The sequence below is a fragment of the Hypomesus nipponensis genome, chromosome 21, assembly GCF_054491055.1.
Source record: "Hypomesus nipponensis isolate SF chromosome 21, ASM5449105v1, whole genome shotgun sequence".
Lineage (NCBI taxonomy): Eukaryota > Metazoa > Chordata > Actinopteri > Osmeriformes > Osmeridae > Hypomesus > Hypomesus nipponensis.
Window position 1 is genome coordinate 13,464,197 of NC_140381.1, and position 15,009 is coordinate 13,479,205.

At 40.6% G+C, this 15,009-nt stretch overlaps 1 protein-coding gene across 1 annotated transcript in view; it reads right to left on the reverse strand.

Moving 5' to 3' along the window:
- nup133 (nucleoporin 133) overlaps positions 1-14,445 on the reverse strand; it is a 42,440-nt gene extending 27,995 nt beyond the window's left edge. Inside the window, exons 1-8 of the mRNA XM_084686054.1 lie at positions 14,189-14,445; positions 13,929-14,044; positions 13,732-13,835; positions 13,280-13,384; positions 12,439-12,570; positions 12,002-12,172; positions 8,303-8,458; positions 2,723-2,793 (exon numbers count right to left, since the gene is read on the reverse strand). Of these exons, the coding sequence (XP_084542180.1) occupies positions 2,723-2,793; positions 8,303-8,458; positions 12,002-12,172; positions 12,439-12,570; positions 13,280-13,384; positions 13,732-13,835; positions 13,929-14,044; positions 14,189-14,319 (986 nt within the window). The 5' untranslated portion in view covers positions 14,320-14,445. The remainder of the gene's footprint in view (positions 1-2,722; positions 2,794-8,302; positions 8,459-12,001; positions 12,173-12,438; positions 12,571-13,279; positions 13,385-13,731; positions 13,836-13,928; positions 14,045-14,188) is intronic.
- Between the last annotated feature and the right edge of the window lie 564 nt (positions 14,446-15,009).

Genomic DNA, 15,009 nt, shown 5'->3' on the forward strand with positions numbered 1-15,009 from the left:
ACTAGATATCATTTGAAATGATTACGTTAGTTGTTTCCACTTTCCACTGTTGTTGAAGCAAACAGGATCGCCTTAGGTGGATAACAGTAGCACTACAGCTTAGCAAATAAACTATTGTGATTCAACTCAGCTTCAGTTAGCTCTAGCTATCTTGCTGAAAAATCGATCTGGACAAACATTCATCTTGAATTGTAGATTGACATGACAACACGGGTTATTTATTTGAATGAAACACAGTCAGGAACATGAAATAACATTATACCCATTGCCAATAAACTAGGCTAAATCATCTCTTGCGTTAGCAAGCTAAACTAGTGTACATGGCTACAGTCTAGGTGTTTTCGCTATACATCTGTCCTTGCATTCCTTGCAAATCAGCGTTATTAAAAAGCAGATGAGCTAGAGTCTAGCTAACATTGACTCGACATGGCTGGCTGATGTTTGTCTATACCAGGGGTGGCGAACCAGTCCAGCAAAAGCATGTGCCAACAAAAAAACACACCATAGCAAAGTGCCACACATGCACGCCCGCACTACAACAGCGGCTTACAGATCTAAGGACAGTCATAATACAAAGCATTACAGTTTGTATACGACCGGACAGTGCCTTGTGCCACTGGGCCCTCGCGCCTGCCTGGTTTGCAATCACAAATGTGTTCTACTTTAAATATTATTTTTTTCCCTGTTCTTGACTGGATGACTCGATCTAAAATGAAATTCCCATTTGTCAAAAAATCTAATTTTTCGTTCATGATTTACGTTACGCCACAGGGCGTTAGTGCACGCCCTGTGAGAGGGAGAGGAGGAAGGAGACGGCCGGGAGAAACAAACGTCACCTACAAGAGAGCAAGACCAATTTTGCAAACATGGGTAAGGTGCTGAGAAAAGAAATACGACTAAAAAGAAGCAAGAATTTCACAAGTCAATTCGAGGATCGCTGGATAAATTTGTCAGCACATCTTGCAGAAATGGTGTGGCTCCACGCGCGCGCAGGATAATGGGTGTCGGAATTATGGACAGTCTCTGTGCGGGTTGAAAGTGATTCTTGCGTGTGCATCACGTGTATGTCAATAAGCAGTGCCTCGCATGTTAAGTTAGCACAGGGCCTGGCACCCTCCCTGTGACAGCTCTGTGTGGTTTGTTCAAGTCTTAAACAATGTTGTGATACGCAATATGAAATGGTCCATATACAGTATTTATTTTTTGTATTCCTTTTATTCGCCCAGCCGCTCAGTAAGAGCCTCACTGGAGCAGGCAAAGAGCCGCAGGTTCGCCACCACTGGTCTATACCATTGCGTAGAACAGTGGTTCCCAACCCTGGTCCTCGGGACCCCCTGTCCTGCATTTTTTAGATGTTTCCCTGCTCCAACACACCTGATTCAAATGAATTGTCGTTAACAGGCTTCTGCAGAGCTGGATAACGACCCATTCATTTGAATCAGGTGTGTTGGAGCAGGGAAACATCTAAAACATGCAGGACAGGGGGTCCCGGGAACCAGGGTTGAGAACCACTGGCATAGAAGATCCCTGTGCAGTTCAACCCTCGACACATTTGCTTAAATCATTTCACGAAGGACGGTTTTGAAAACCTGGGACAATGTAAAGCAGGATTTGCTATGAAGCCGTTACTGAAAAGGAGGTGAGTTCCGACCTTATGTTCATCACAACCGCAAGCTGTAGTATGATTTTGTTGGTAACTGTTATTAGCAATGCTAACATATCCTGTATCTAGCACCTGCCTTTCCCTAGTTCTTTCAAATAATAAGATAATCTAGACAGGTGTTAGCAATAGGCTAGACTGCTATTCATTTTATGGCTATTTTTTTCGGAAGCTTCCCTTCTAATGCCGACTACAGCTAGTCTAGCTAGAGTAATTTGCTAAGTAAGGTATATTGATGTGTTTAGAAACATATTTAGCATTCTACATACAGATACAGGAGACGTTAGCATTGCTAATAGGCTAACTGTTGGTGACAAAATCCTACTTACAGCTCGCGTTTGTGATGCGCATACAGTTGGAACAGCACCTCTTAAACAACAGCGGCTTAGCAAATCTTTCTTTAAATTGTCCAAGGTTTTCATTCAAAACCGTCTTTGGTGAAATGGTTCGAGTAAATGAATAAATGAGTGTCGAAATTCACAGGGATCTTCTCATAGAAAAACATCAGCCATGCCCGTCGAGTGTCTGGTTCCTTGGGAAGATTATGAAAAGTGTCAGCATTCCCAGTACAGCCTGGAACACTGCATTTACGATGGTCCATTTTCAATATACTTTAAAAACGGTTCTACTTTGTTGATCGCGTGGAAGTACACAGAGCATCGCGCAGCTAAACTAGTGTCTGAGATCCTTGGCCAGAACACCAGAGGGCTGGTCTGTATGTAAATGTTGTGGCGTGACAAAGGTGATGCGTAATTTGTGAAGTCACAAAATCCACTTTTTCAAAACCGATCGTTTTACAGCTGCAGTTTCAAGTTATGAGATTTAGATAGGAAAGAGGTTTCAATGGACTTTGAGGTTCACTGTATGTCTATTTTACCCACCAAACTGTCGTTATTCATCTATGACAAATCGGTTTCGCAATCTATGACCCCTTTAATAAAATAAATACTCGTAAAATTACCCAGACTTTTGGGGGTTATATGGAACTGTCTAATTGCCCTGAACGTATTTGGTTAATGGCGACAACCAGGTAATGGTTCTTAATTTAGAATTAATACTCACTGACTGAGCTGCATGTCCAGGTAAACCACTTTCACACCTTCCTTTAGTTCCTCATAGCTGCTCTCAGACCCCTGATAAGCAATAAACAGAAGAATATTTTGAACAGAACACATTTATCGTTAAGTTCTTCAAAAGTTCATTTTTCAGAATGTAATCGAGTTACAAGACAATGTTCTAACCCACCTTCTTTGTGAATGTGAGTTTTATATTCTAACTATCGGCATAAGCATATCCACCGAATAAACAGTATCCATAATGTTCTGGGGCTGTGCGATATCACCAAAATCTCACATCCAGTAGATCTTTTCACATCCCAATAACGATACTAGGGATGCACCGATATGGAAATTTTGGCCAATACGATAACCGCTAACTTTATATTTGGAAGCCGATAATTGATACATGCCAATAAATAGAAAGCCCGAGTACAAAAACAAAAGGCAAACCATAACTGCATAAAACATCTAGATCTTTCTTTTACCAAAATGAACAGAACTCTTACATTTTACAATTAATTATACATTCCTATGGCCTAGGGGTGGGCGATATGGCCAAAATCTTCTATCACGGTATGAGTAATTTTATATCACAGTATGGTAATTGTTCTGTAAATATGTAAAACAAGACGTTACTGGCTATTATTTAAAGGCAGTACGAGCGTTCCGATTGGCTGATGCATAGTCATGCCATCCGCGGTGACCTACTCACAGCTCAATACAGATCCGTAATGCCCATTTCAAAATGAGCGAAAGCGATCAGTCTGAGTTTTACTATCCATATCTAACTTCGGTTTCGGCATATCAACCTCGTTAAAGCTCGGTCGATACGTTAAAGCCTCAGTTTGATATTTCCCGGCATGACCTCACTCTCAGTTAGTAAGTAGTTAGCCTTCACAAGTCCTAGATTAAGAATGCTAGCAACGCCACCAGTGTAATTTTACAACAATAATTTTACAGCACGAGACACAACTTGAACAACAAATCAAATTGGTTACCTGCAGAATGGGTCATCAAATATATAATTAATTAGAATCGGCATGAATGTGGTCCGCTTACACAAAATACACTCCACATTGAAAATTCTGTCAGACCAACGCAAATGTGCTTCAACATCAAACAAAAATAGTAGGGCTGTCCCCAACTAAGACTTTCTTTGGTCGACCAAGACTCGACTAAAACGTCTGAAAATCGACTAATCGAACTTTGAAAGGCTTAAAAAAGCAATCTGACTCAATGGTTGCTGGACATTGCAGATTCAGCCGCTAATAGCCAACTAATAATAAGACTCGTATCACCAATCCTGTTGTAACCAAATGACGATGATATTTAGTATCTCTTACAATGTACTATAAATAAAAAATATTGTTTGTTTAACATGCAAATCATCAGAGCGTGCTTATCACTGCCTGAAAACTTGCAGCATGCAAACTTACGTAGAAGCTGAGTGGGGAATGTTGCAACAGAGAAAGATTGTGTTGTCTTGGCCGAAGAAGATAATGTCATTCAATTTGGATGTGATTCTAATAATAGGCATATTTATTTTTCAACCCAGCACGTTAGCATTAGCGAAGTAGGGCTAGACCAACTTAAGTTTTTCAAGTGGTAGGCTACATCATATTCAACGTCAAACTATGAAAAATAAACCGTTGTTGGAATGCGAGTTTGCATTCAGCGTTGTATTCGGGTCAACCGGTACTTTGTAAATGTACTTTAAGGAAATGCTGCCATACCACAGATTTATTTTCCATTTTGACTCATAAAAAAGACAAAGAAGGCTATGGCAGAGTTTGTAGTTCTGCAGCCAATTGTGCTTGTTCCGTGTGCAAAATACCAAACCAAAACAACGCGCAGATTAACGAAAGGGAAAACAGGGACACCTTTTCTTTTAAATTATATATTTTTTGAGTTGGTTTATTTTTTTAAATAATATAATCTACAATTTCTGTTGAACATTTTGTTAATTCAGCAATGATGACACAAGCGGGAATCAGTTCTCACACTGCCATATGGCAGCTCGACTAAAAAAATCTTAGTCGACCAGAAAATCGACGAGTCGATTAAGTGGGGACAGCCCTAGAAAATAGCAAATCAAATCAAAGTTAAACTACGATTCTTATTATCACAAGAATGCAATTTATATGATGGCTTATATACAATACAACAACCACAAATATATATATATACCGTGGTTGAAACAGTATAGCCAAACTCTCCCGGTAGATCATTTATGGATTTATCAATTTTCTTATTGGACCAATAACACTAATAAATAAATAAATGAACATTGGCTGCCGATATATCATGCATCCCTTAACGATACATATCACAGTGTAGTACATTTTCTATATAAAATTACCATTTAGAGAGGCCAATTTCTTATTACATTTAGAACAAGAGGGTACAATTTCTGGGAAAATTGCAGAGTGAGCTTGCATGCGTCGGTTGCAGATGGGTCTGTTTATTAACTGTAATTTTTACCACTGATATTTCTGTATATTTTATATAAAAATGTGTACTTATTATTTATGAAGATTGCATCGATTTTATAGATTGCATAGAATGAAACGATTGTCTTCTCATTTCTCCTGCTTGAAGGAATAGTGATAAGCTATTGCAGCCTCAGTTGAAAAGTCGGATCAAACAACGATGGGGCAATCCGGTGTAAAAAATGGTCCTAACCTCTATAACTTAAATGTAATCTTAAGTTTTCCCTTCTAGTGATATTTTGAAGCATTTAGCCAACTCATATTGCATTCATTCATTAATAAAGAACTGTGGAAGAAATTTAGATTCCCTGGTTGCTTACATTATTCACTAATCAAGAGAACTAATCATTGGATACTAGTTAGTATGTTCTCATGTAAGCTTGCTATTAATAAGAGTAGATTGTGTCTATGTGTCAGGGTTAATAGATGTTTGAGATCAGGAGAAAGCACTGGCTAAATGGTCCTTGTCATGACTACAAGGAGAGCTCCAACTATGAACTCTGTAGTTTGAGTGGTCATGTGTTGGGAGCTGTTAATCTCCCAACAGTTGGGAGATTGTTGTAACTTCATTACTGCCTGACTGTCACTATCTATGTTTACATTCTTGTGCCCTATAAAAGATGGTCCTCCGGCCTTCAGAGCGGAGAGAGACTTGATTGAGACCTAAGCCTGGTGTTGTGTTGTCATTTATTGTCAGAGGTCTGGTTTTCTCTCCCAATCTGCAGATTGATAAATACTTATTAAAATCCAGAACTCAACTGGACTTAGTCACTCCATTTATGAAGAGACGGACAAAACACTTTTTTCATCAGAACCCCCTTTTAAACAAGCTATTCTAACAATATTGTCACCGGCAGTATTTCAGATGCAATCGCAATTCAAATCTGCCAACTGAAAATATGCCCCCAAATAGGCTTGACATTTATTTAGGGGGAAATGGCTAATTCAAAAGAAGTTTGCTGGAAGCTCGTTGTCAGTAACAAAGCCAAATGCGACCATTTGGTCTCAGTCTCGAGCCCTACGTGAAGAAGCTGACACTGGCATATTGTGCTAACAGCAAGCTAGCCTAGCTGCTGTTGTTAGCCAAACTTCACTGAGGGGATTGTTTAAATGCGCCGGAAAAGAAAAACGTTTATTTTGACTAAGTTTAAGCTGTCGCATTGAAGACAACGACACACCAAACAAGCTTGAGTTTAAATACATTATTTAATGTGACATTACTTACTGTACATGCAAGTCTTGAATTGCTTAAATGTATGATGCTGCTAGTACACCACACACAATGAGATACGCTGTTATGTGTCTTTAGGCCGAATTATACTACTCCGTTTTCACGGAGACGGACACAGGGAACGCCCGCACCAATGTGGAACGCCGTCTAGGAGCCCCTCGGAGAGCTCTACGTGCACCTCCTGATTTTCCTGACTATTCGTCCGCTAGTCCGTAAATTTACGGATACCCCTTGGCTGTGATTGGACCGCAATTGGTTCCACACACAGACGTCATGTGGCAGACTTCTCAAACGTTGCTCCACCTACTTTTCTGGCGGTGAATTGTCAGATTAGTATATTTTGGCCTTTACTAGCACATCTATGTACGTTGTATCTATGCGTCGTTGTTAACGTGTGCTGACGTTGTGACGTAGGCTAGCACTGAGTTCTTTTAGTGCATAAAAGGCACTTTTTGCCACAAAAACGGTGTCATCTCCTAAACCGTGCAACGGAACATAAATAAAATAAATGGTAGGCTAATTGTAGCTAGCTCTCAAGTCTTCTCACGGTGTGTTTCAGGTGTTGCCTAGCAACCAATAATTTTTTATAGAAAGCGGGCAACACGGTTCTGCTAAAAAGGCTTTAATTCCAACACAAAATAACGACAAGTGATTCAAAGAGTCTAGTCTTCGTCTAGTATCTATATCAGACCGCAGACCACGTCAGCGGAGGACAATAATAATTCTTCTCAGACCGCGGACCGGCGATGAGGTCAATACGACTACCATGACTACCAATTAGCCAATCAAAACGCTCGTACGGTCGTTGCCATATAGGGCTGGGTGGTATGACGGTATATACCTTGCGACGGTAGAAATGTGTCTACCAGGAGAGATTTGACTATACAATTTCAACCGCGGTATACTTTTCAGTGTTTCCCACACATGGACTAATTTGTGGCGGTGCATCACAGAATTAACACCGACCGCCACATATTGCGTTTTGTAAAAAAAAATGTTTTAACACTATTTAGGTTAAACATGCAGCAAATTCTTTCAGCTGCATATCCTTTCCCTGCTCTCCCTCCGTCTCTCTGTCACTTACGCGTCTTTCTCACATACATAGTCACAACGTCAGCACACGTTAGCAACGATGCATACACCGTTCTAGTAAGACAGACAGCTATATCAGCGAGCATTCAGCATTAGTGTCGTAGCTAAAGATCTAGGAAAGTTCAGGCTACTTTTGCTAGGTACCTACGAACATGTCTTAATCGAAGGTTCCCCTTCGTTCTTTTGGTGAGAAGTCTCGGGAGCTAGCTACTTACCCGGCATTTAGGAGCCGACCAGTTAAATAGTCATTTATCACTAGCGTTGCTACCTGCATATGCAGAAATTATTTGTTTGTGGTTGATTTGGTGAAGCTGTGAATCATTTTGGATGAATATTGAATATAATAAAATTCTGTGTAACAAATTATTAACGAAGGAATTATTTTGAACCCCCCCGTTTGTCTGAGGGCATTACGGATCCGTATTGCACTGTGAGTACTAGGTCACCATGCGGATGGCATGACTGCGCATCAGCCAATCGGAATGCTCATACTCATTTGAGTCTTTTGTTTTTAACTCAAGTGTCGTCTCATGTGAGGCAGTTGTTTTTGTTAGTAATAAATAATAAAGTATGATGATGAAGTACGGTATGGTTATTTTGTACCATTTCTTAATTGAATTTACTATACCGTGATATATACCGTAACCTTGATATACAATTATAATTACAATACTGTGATAGAAGATTTTGGCCATATCGCCCACCCCTATTGCCATATAATAAATAGTAATATCGCCCAGCCCTAGAATGTTATACTTGTAGTATCACCTACCCAAACGGAATCTGTGATACTCTCTGTAAGGGCAGGATTGGTGTTCCAGCTCAGGACCTGCACCTCAGAGCTCTCCTCCATCTCCCACTTATTCAGTCTGGAGGAAGTGAGGGTGTACAGGACAGCCTTGTCCCCCACCCACAGCACACTGTGGAGCTAAAGAGGAGGAAGGTAGGGTGGGTTAGCTCACTATTCATTTGGTTGGGCCCCCCGTTTCCCAATCCATGCAAGCAGGAAATCATTTCAAGGATTGGTGTTTTACAAAAATGTTGCAGTGCAACTTCACACTCATGTACAGTGGTATGAAAAAGTATCTGAACCTTTTGGAATTTCTCAAATGTTTGCATAAAATCACCATCAAATGTGATTTGATCTTTGTCAAAATCACACAGATGAAAAAACAGTGTCTGCTTTAACTAAAACCACCCAAACATTTATAGGTTTTCATATTTTAATGAGGATAGCAGGCAAACAATGACAGAAGGGGGAGGAATAAGTAACTGAACCATCACATTTAATATTTTGTGGCCCCCCCTTTGGCAGCAATAACTTCAACCAGACGCTTCCTGTAGCTGCAGATCAGTCTGGCACATCGATCAGGACTAATCTTGGCCCATTCTTCTGTATAAAACTGCTGTAGTTCAGTCAGATTCCTGGGATGTCTGGCATGAATCGCTGTCTTGAGGTCATGCCACAGCATCTCAATGGGGTTCAAGTCTGGACTTTGACTTGGCCACTCAAGAACGTGTATTTTGTTCTTCTGAAACCATTCTGAAGTTGATTTACTTGTTTTGGATCATTGTCTTGTTGCAGCATCCATCCTCTTTTTAGCTTCAACTGTCTGACAGACGGCCTCAGGTTTTCCTGCAAAACATCCTGAAACTTTTGAATTCATTTTTCCATTAATGATTGCAAGTTGTCCAGGCCATGAGGCAGCAAAACAGCCCCAAACCACGATGCACCCTCCACCATGCTTCACGGTGGGGATGAGGTGTTGATGTTGGTGAGTTGTTCCATTTTTCTTCCACACATGACGTTGTGTGTTCCTCCCAAACAATTCAACTTTGGTTTCATCAGTCCACAAAATATTTTGCCAAAACTTCTGTGGAGTGTCCAAGTGCCTTTTTGCGAACATTAAACGAGCAACAATGTTTTTTTTAGACAGCAGTGGCTTCCTCCGTGGAGTCCTCCCATGAACACCATCCTTGGCCATTGTTTTACATATAGTTGATGTGTGCACAGAGATATTGGACTGTGCCAGTGATTTCTGTAAGTCTTTAGCAGACACTCTAGGGTTCTTTTTTACCTCTCTGAGTATTCTGCGCTGAACTCTTGGCGTCATCTTTGGTGGACGGCAACTCCTTGGGAGAGAAGCAACAGTGCCAAACTCTCTCCATTTGTAGACAACTTCTCTGACTGTCGATTGACGAACATCCAGACTTTTAGAGATGGTTTTGTATCCTTTCCCAGCTTTATACAGATCAACAATTCTTGATCGCAGGTCTTCAGACATAGTGCAAATCAGACAATGCTTCTCATCAAGACAATTCTTACAAGGTGTGTGTTTTATAGTGGGCAGGGCAGCTTTAAGCCACTCATCAGTGATTGGGCACACACCTGACTTAAATTGTTTGGTAAAAATTGGTTTCTATTGCTCTTTAAGTCTCCTTAGGCTGAGGGTTCAGTTACTTATTCCTCCCCCTTCTGTGATTGTTTGCATGCTATCCTCATTAAAATATGAAAACCTATAAATGTTTGGGTGGTTTTAGTTAAAGCAGACATTGTTTTTTCATCTGTGTGATTTTGACAAAGATCAGATCACATTTGATGGTGATTTTATGCAGAAATGTGAGAAATTCCAAAAGGTTCAGATACTTTTTCATACCACTGTAGATGGACGTGTCCCAAACCCAAAAAACTCCTCTTACCAACTTCAAATATAGAAGATATAGATCTCACCCGATTTCAGGACAACCAGGTCTCCAACAACATTTTATATCTGATTTTAATTGTATCAAAATGAAGTTCCAAGCACAAACCAGTTGTTCAGGTATTTATAAAAGTGTCCTTATATAGATATAATATATGTGAGGAAGTAGTCTGAGTTTTTTTTTTGCCAATAAGAGCTAGGCAGAAATTGAACAGATTCACTTTTAATAAATGTATGTGCTGGTTTGAGACCAGGAGCATAAATCTGATCAAGAACAAAAATGTATCATGCATCATAGGGATGGGCATTCAATTAAATTGTCTTAATCGATCGTCGGGAGAATTAACAATCGATTTTCGATTAATCATTGACATTTTTATATTAAAATTGACTATTTATAGGCTATATTAAAATGCAGTAAAAATAGAAAAAACACAGCGTGTTTCCGCATTAAGATCTGTAGCTATTACAAGAAGAACAACTATTTCTGTAACTCCTAGAAGCGGAGCCGACAGCTAGAAGCCGGTGCTCAAACACAACTGACCCTCGTTTTGTTTCCGGCTAATTAACAAAGCTTCATAAAAACCTTCGCCCTCAACAACACTTAAGGGTGTTATATCCATCTCGATGGACTTGCAGATCCGTTGGGTAATTTTCTCTGCTCGTTGTGCATTGCAGCTCCTCCGTGCTAGCACCGAGAGCAGGATGCATTCCTTCAAGATTCACACTACGCAACAGAACACGCATTAGTTTTATCGATGAACAAATAATATCATCGACGAAATTTTTAATGATCAATAATCGATCGTCGATTAATTATGCCCATCCCTAATGCATTGTTAAAATGGCACAGACACCTTTGATTTAACGTAACCTATAACTATTACGTGTATTCATTTAGCAGACACTTATCCAAAGCAACTTCCAAGAGAGAGCTTTACAAAGTGCATAGGGACTGATAACAACACCACAGCCCCTAAACATTGCTGGTAGCCAAAACAAGAAGCACATATTGTGAACAACCAAAATTAAGTGCCAAAGGGAAGATCCACAAGAGCATGCAGTTAAGCAAGTTACAATTAAACAACATGAATCGCTATAAGTGCCTGTAGAAAAGCAAGCAACAGTCTAATTCAACTGAATGGCAGTGCTGGAGAGACCTCCCATATCTTAATCAGATATGGGATGTCATCCTGGTATGGCAACCTCACCGCAAAACTAAACTCGCCCGTCTGGTGCACACGGCCATGGAGGTCATTGGAAAAAGCAGCTACGAGACATTGCAGTCTATTTATGAACAATCTGTTCTTAGGCAACATTCTCACATTCACATTCTCCATTCAGAGTATGACCTCCTACCCTAGGGGAGGCGATATAGAGTCCCTTACTGCAAACTCAACCATTTTACGAACTCATTTGTTCCAACTTCCATTAAACTTCTTAACAATGCCGCTTGAGGCTGAAGTCTATGTAATAATTTGTATAGTGCCTTTATTACGGTGATCTTTTAGCATTTATTATTATGAGGTTTATGTATGCGTTATGTTACGGGATATGTGCAATACTGTTATGTAACAGTTGATACTGTTGGCTGAGGATGTATTGTTTGTTGTCATTGTGACTGTCAAGGCATTCATGACGTACAGCAGAGTCCAAGACAAATTTCCCTGCGCAGGGCAATAAAGTTCATCGTATCGTATCATTTATTCCAGAAAAATACAACCTGTCAAAGAACCAAAGGTCCAAGGCATATCTGTGACACTGCTTACTGTATCATTTGTGGGAGGGGCAAGAATGCCAAACAGGCTGGAGACTCTGCGTCCGATCCCAGACAACATCCCATGGCCGGGCTGGAATGCCCTCTGATGGAGCTTTCCTGATGAGTCTGTCCAAAGACGCATCAGCTGTCCTTGGAACGATGAAACTACAAAACTGCAACCCTGAGAGAAAGGTCATGTTTTGTCAACCAACTGATACATCTCGTACTCTAGTAGAGTGTGGGGACCCTTGCACTAAAACTGTTTACTTTGCACACCACGACATTGGAACAACAAATCTACAAGGCAGCTCCTTGATTGCTAATGTGAAAGACTTAACGATGCTAGGATTTATGAAGTTATGTAGATGGTGTACAGCCAACATTAAATAGTACAGGTATGCCATTTGGTAACACGAATGAAGAAAAGGGTCCACAGTACAACCTTACCTTAACAGCAATGACAAAGTTGCTCAGGTTTTCTCCCATGTCCACTACAGTCTCTATGTAGTTTCCCTCATGGGCCAAGCTAGGCCAAAACCTGGCTGTTCCCTCTGGTGCTACTGCCAAGACCATAATGGACTGCAATGCCCAAAATGAAACAACCAACATTTCATTAGAGGCAGGTTAGGTCATTTTTGCAAACCTAGCAATTTTGGCGAACCTAGCTATTTTGGAGTTTGAAAGTAATAAACACAAAATATCCCAACCCCTCCCTTCAATGTTCACACATGAACACGCCTCAGTTGCACAGTGCATGCAGGTAGGAAGACAGGCAAGTATCCCGTCCTATAATTGCAATTGGTCCGAATGCCGCTCAATCATTGAATTCAGTCCGAACGCACTGGTTGGTCATGTTTACAGTCCTGCGACAGCCACATTTATTTTACTGTCAGAGCATTTGATTTTTTGATTGCTATCAGGATGTGATGTTTGGTAAATGACCAAAAAAAATGACCTACCCTGCCTTTAAGGTGACTGCAACTTCCATGAATGACATTCACCATCGACACAGGTAATGTCAAGGGGTGTTATTTTTCTACACTCTGCCATGCCTTATCATAAGCTTGGTGCTCTGCATTATTCTAGCTACATTTGTTAGCTTCCTAATGTGCACAGCCTATTTTACATTAGACAGAAATGTTTCGATGGCAACATGAGTTCGTACTATCCGGTCGGAAATAGCTACTCAATAGATTTATCTGAATTTCCCAACCTATATAACAGGTTACTGTCTATTTACAGACATAAGAAAATAGGCATGGGTGAAGAAGCATGGTGAAGTACCCACCTGAACTGTTGCTGACTCCAATGGGCAAGGAGATACAATTGCAATGAGATTAACATTGTAGGCGAACTCACTCGTGGGCAACTGGACATCCTTACACACGGACAACTAAAGTAAACAAAGACATGCCCCATATATGTCAACGATTGAACTAAATATGCAAGATTTGTTTAGTTAGTACAGTTTAATACATATGATCTATAGCTGCATTCAAAGTCAAAGGGGTAGGGTTATACTGTTCAATGTTGAGTGTGGTAGTACATCCATAGACTGAAGATGGGGGGGGGGGGGGTAGAACAGAGAGCTTTGCTATTCTGAACAACACTTCCTCGTCTACTTTGATCTTAATCTTCATCTACTTTGATTCTAATATATACTATATAATATTTCCTAAAATCTTCATTAAACATTTAAATACAGACCACTACAAGGTGAGCCATAATCACAACGTTTACCTTGGCCACAGCTGTCTGGCAGATCTTCCATATGATTAGTCTCTCTCCACATACCATCCAAGCCCAACCACTTTCATCCACCTTCACTGAAATGTGGTCGTCGGCTAGTGGAACCAATACAACACATAAGAACCAGTTAGCTCACAACTCAAACAAATGGCTTCCATGTGTTGCTTCAGCAGTCAAAATTAGCCTACCTTCGGCCATGGTCAGAGCTTCCATGACTTTGACAGGTAAGGAGGAACCGAAAGTTTGGACATCAAAGTGGACCGTCTCTGCAGTTGAATAGGTCTGTACGCGCGTGGGAGTTGACCTACAATGACATACAAATGTATGAGTCCATTAAGAAATACATAAAACTGTACAAACTAATCATCTTAACTTAAGACAAATTCAAATATTAGTTTACATAAGGTAACTATAATACAGATAGATGCGGCTAGAACGATGCACACACCTTGAAGCAAGCGAAGTCCTGCGAGGGGAAAAGAGTAAACCCGTTGGTGTAGTGCTAGCGAGACTCCTTCTGCCAGTAATCCTTGACGATTGCCTACGGGACCCACCAAGGGTGGCACGAGGCGTAAACATGGTAGATTGTCTTGTCGTTTTAAAATTAAAAACAGTTGCTAGTCGGAGAAAACGCTGCCTCCAAACTACACATAGACGGCAATTTCAACGCGCGAAACAAATCTCGGTCGCATGAAGAATGCGTCATCAACAATCGCAAGTATTAGGTGCGTTCGACATGGTCTGCGGCTGCATGAAACGACCGGCGAGAGTGGCCGCTTGCAGTCGGGGAGGAGTTGAAACGGCTCTGTGAAGTCGGACATTCCAGCTTCCCGTGGTTTGCTTCGTTGACGTCAGTCGTGGCCGATCAAGTTCTATTTGCTAATTTCATTGCTGAAGAGCTGTACGCGATCGAAATTCCCTTGGTTTTGCAAGAAATTGTGCACAATGAGCAACGAAGGTAGGTAAAACTATTAACCCATGCTGATATGTAAAGGCTAGCGTTGTTTTTGTATCAACAACCAAAAACGTATGTCTACCGTCTGTATTAGAAACCCGGTTAAAATAACTATTTGTACGGAATTAGTTGTGAATTGTTTTAGTTAGGTTACATGCACCTTATTCCGCCCCGCCCACTTTCTTCATCTTTTTGCACTTCCGTTGTATTTGCACTTCCGCTTTACCGGGGATATCATTCAATTCAATGGAGAACTGCCGAGAAGTCCCTCTGCTAAAATATTAAATCATTTGGTGGATTTGTGCAAGATGTGC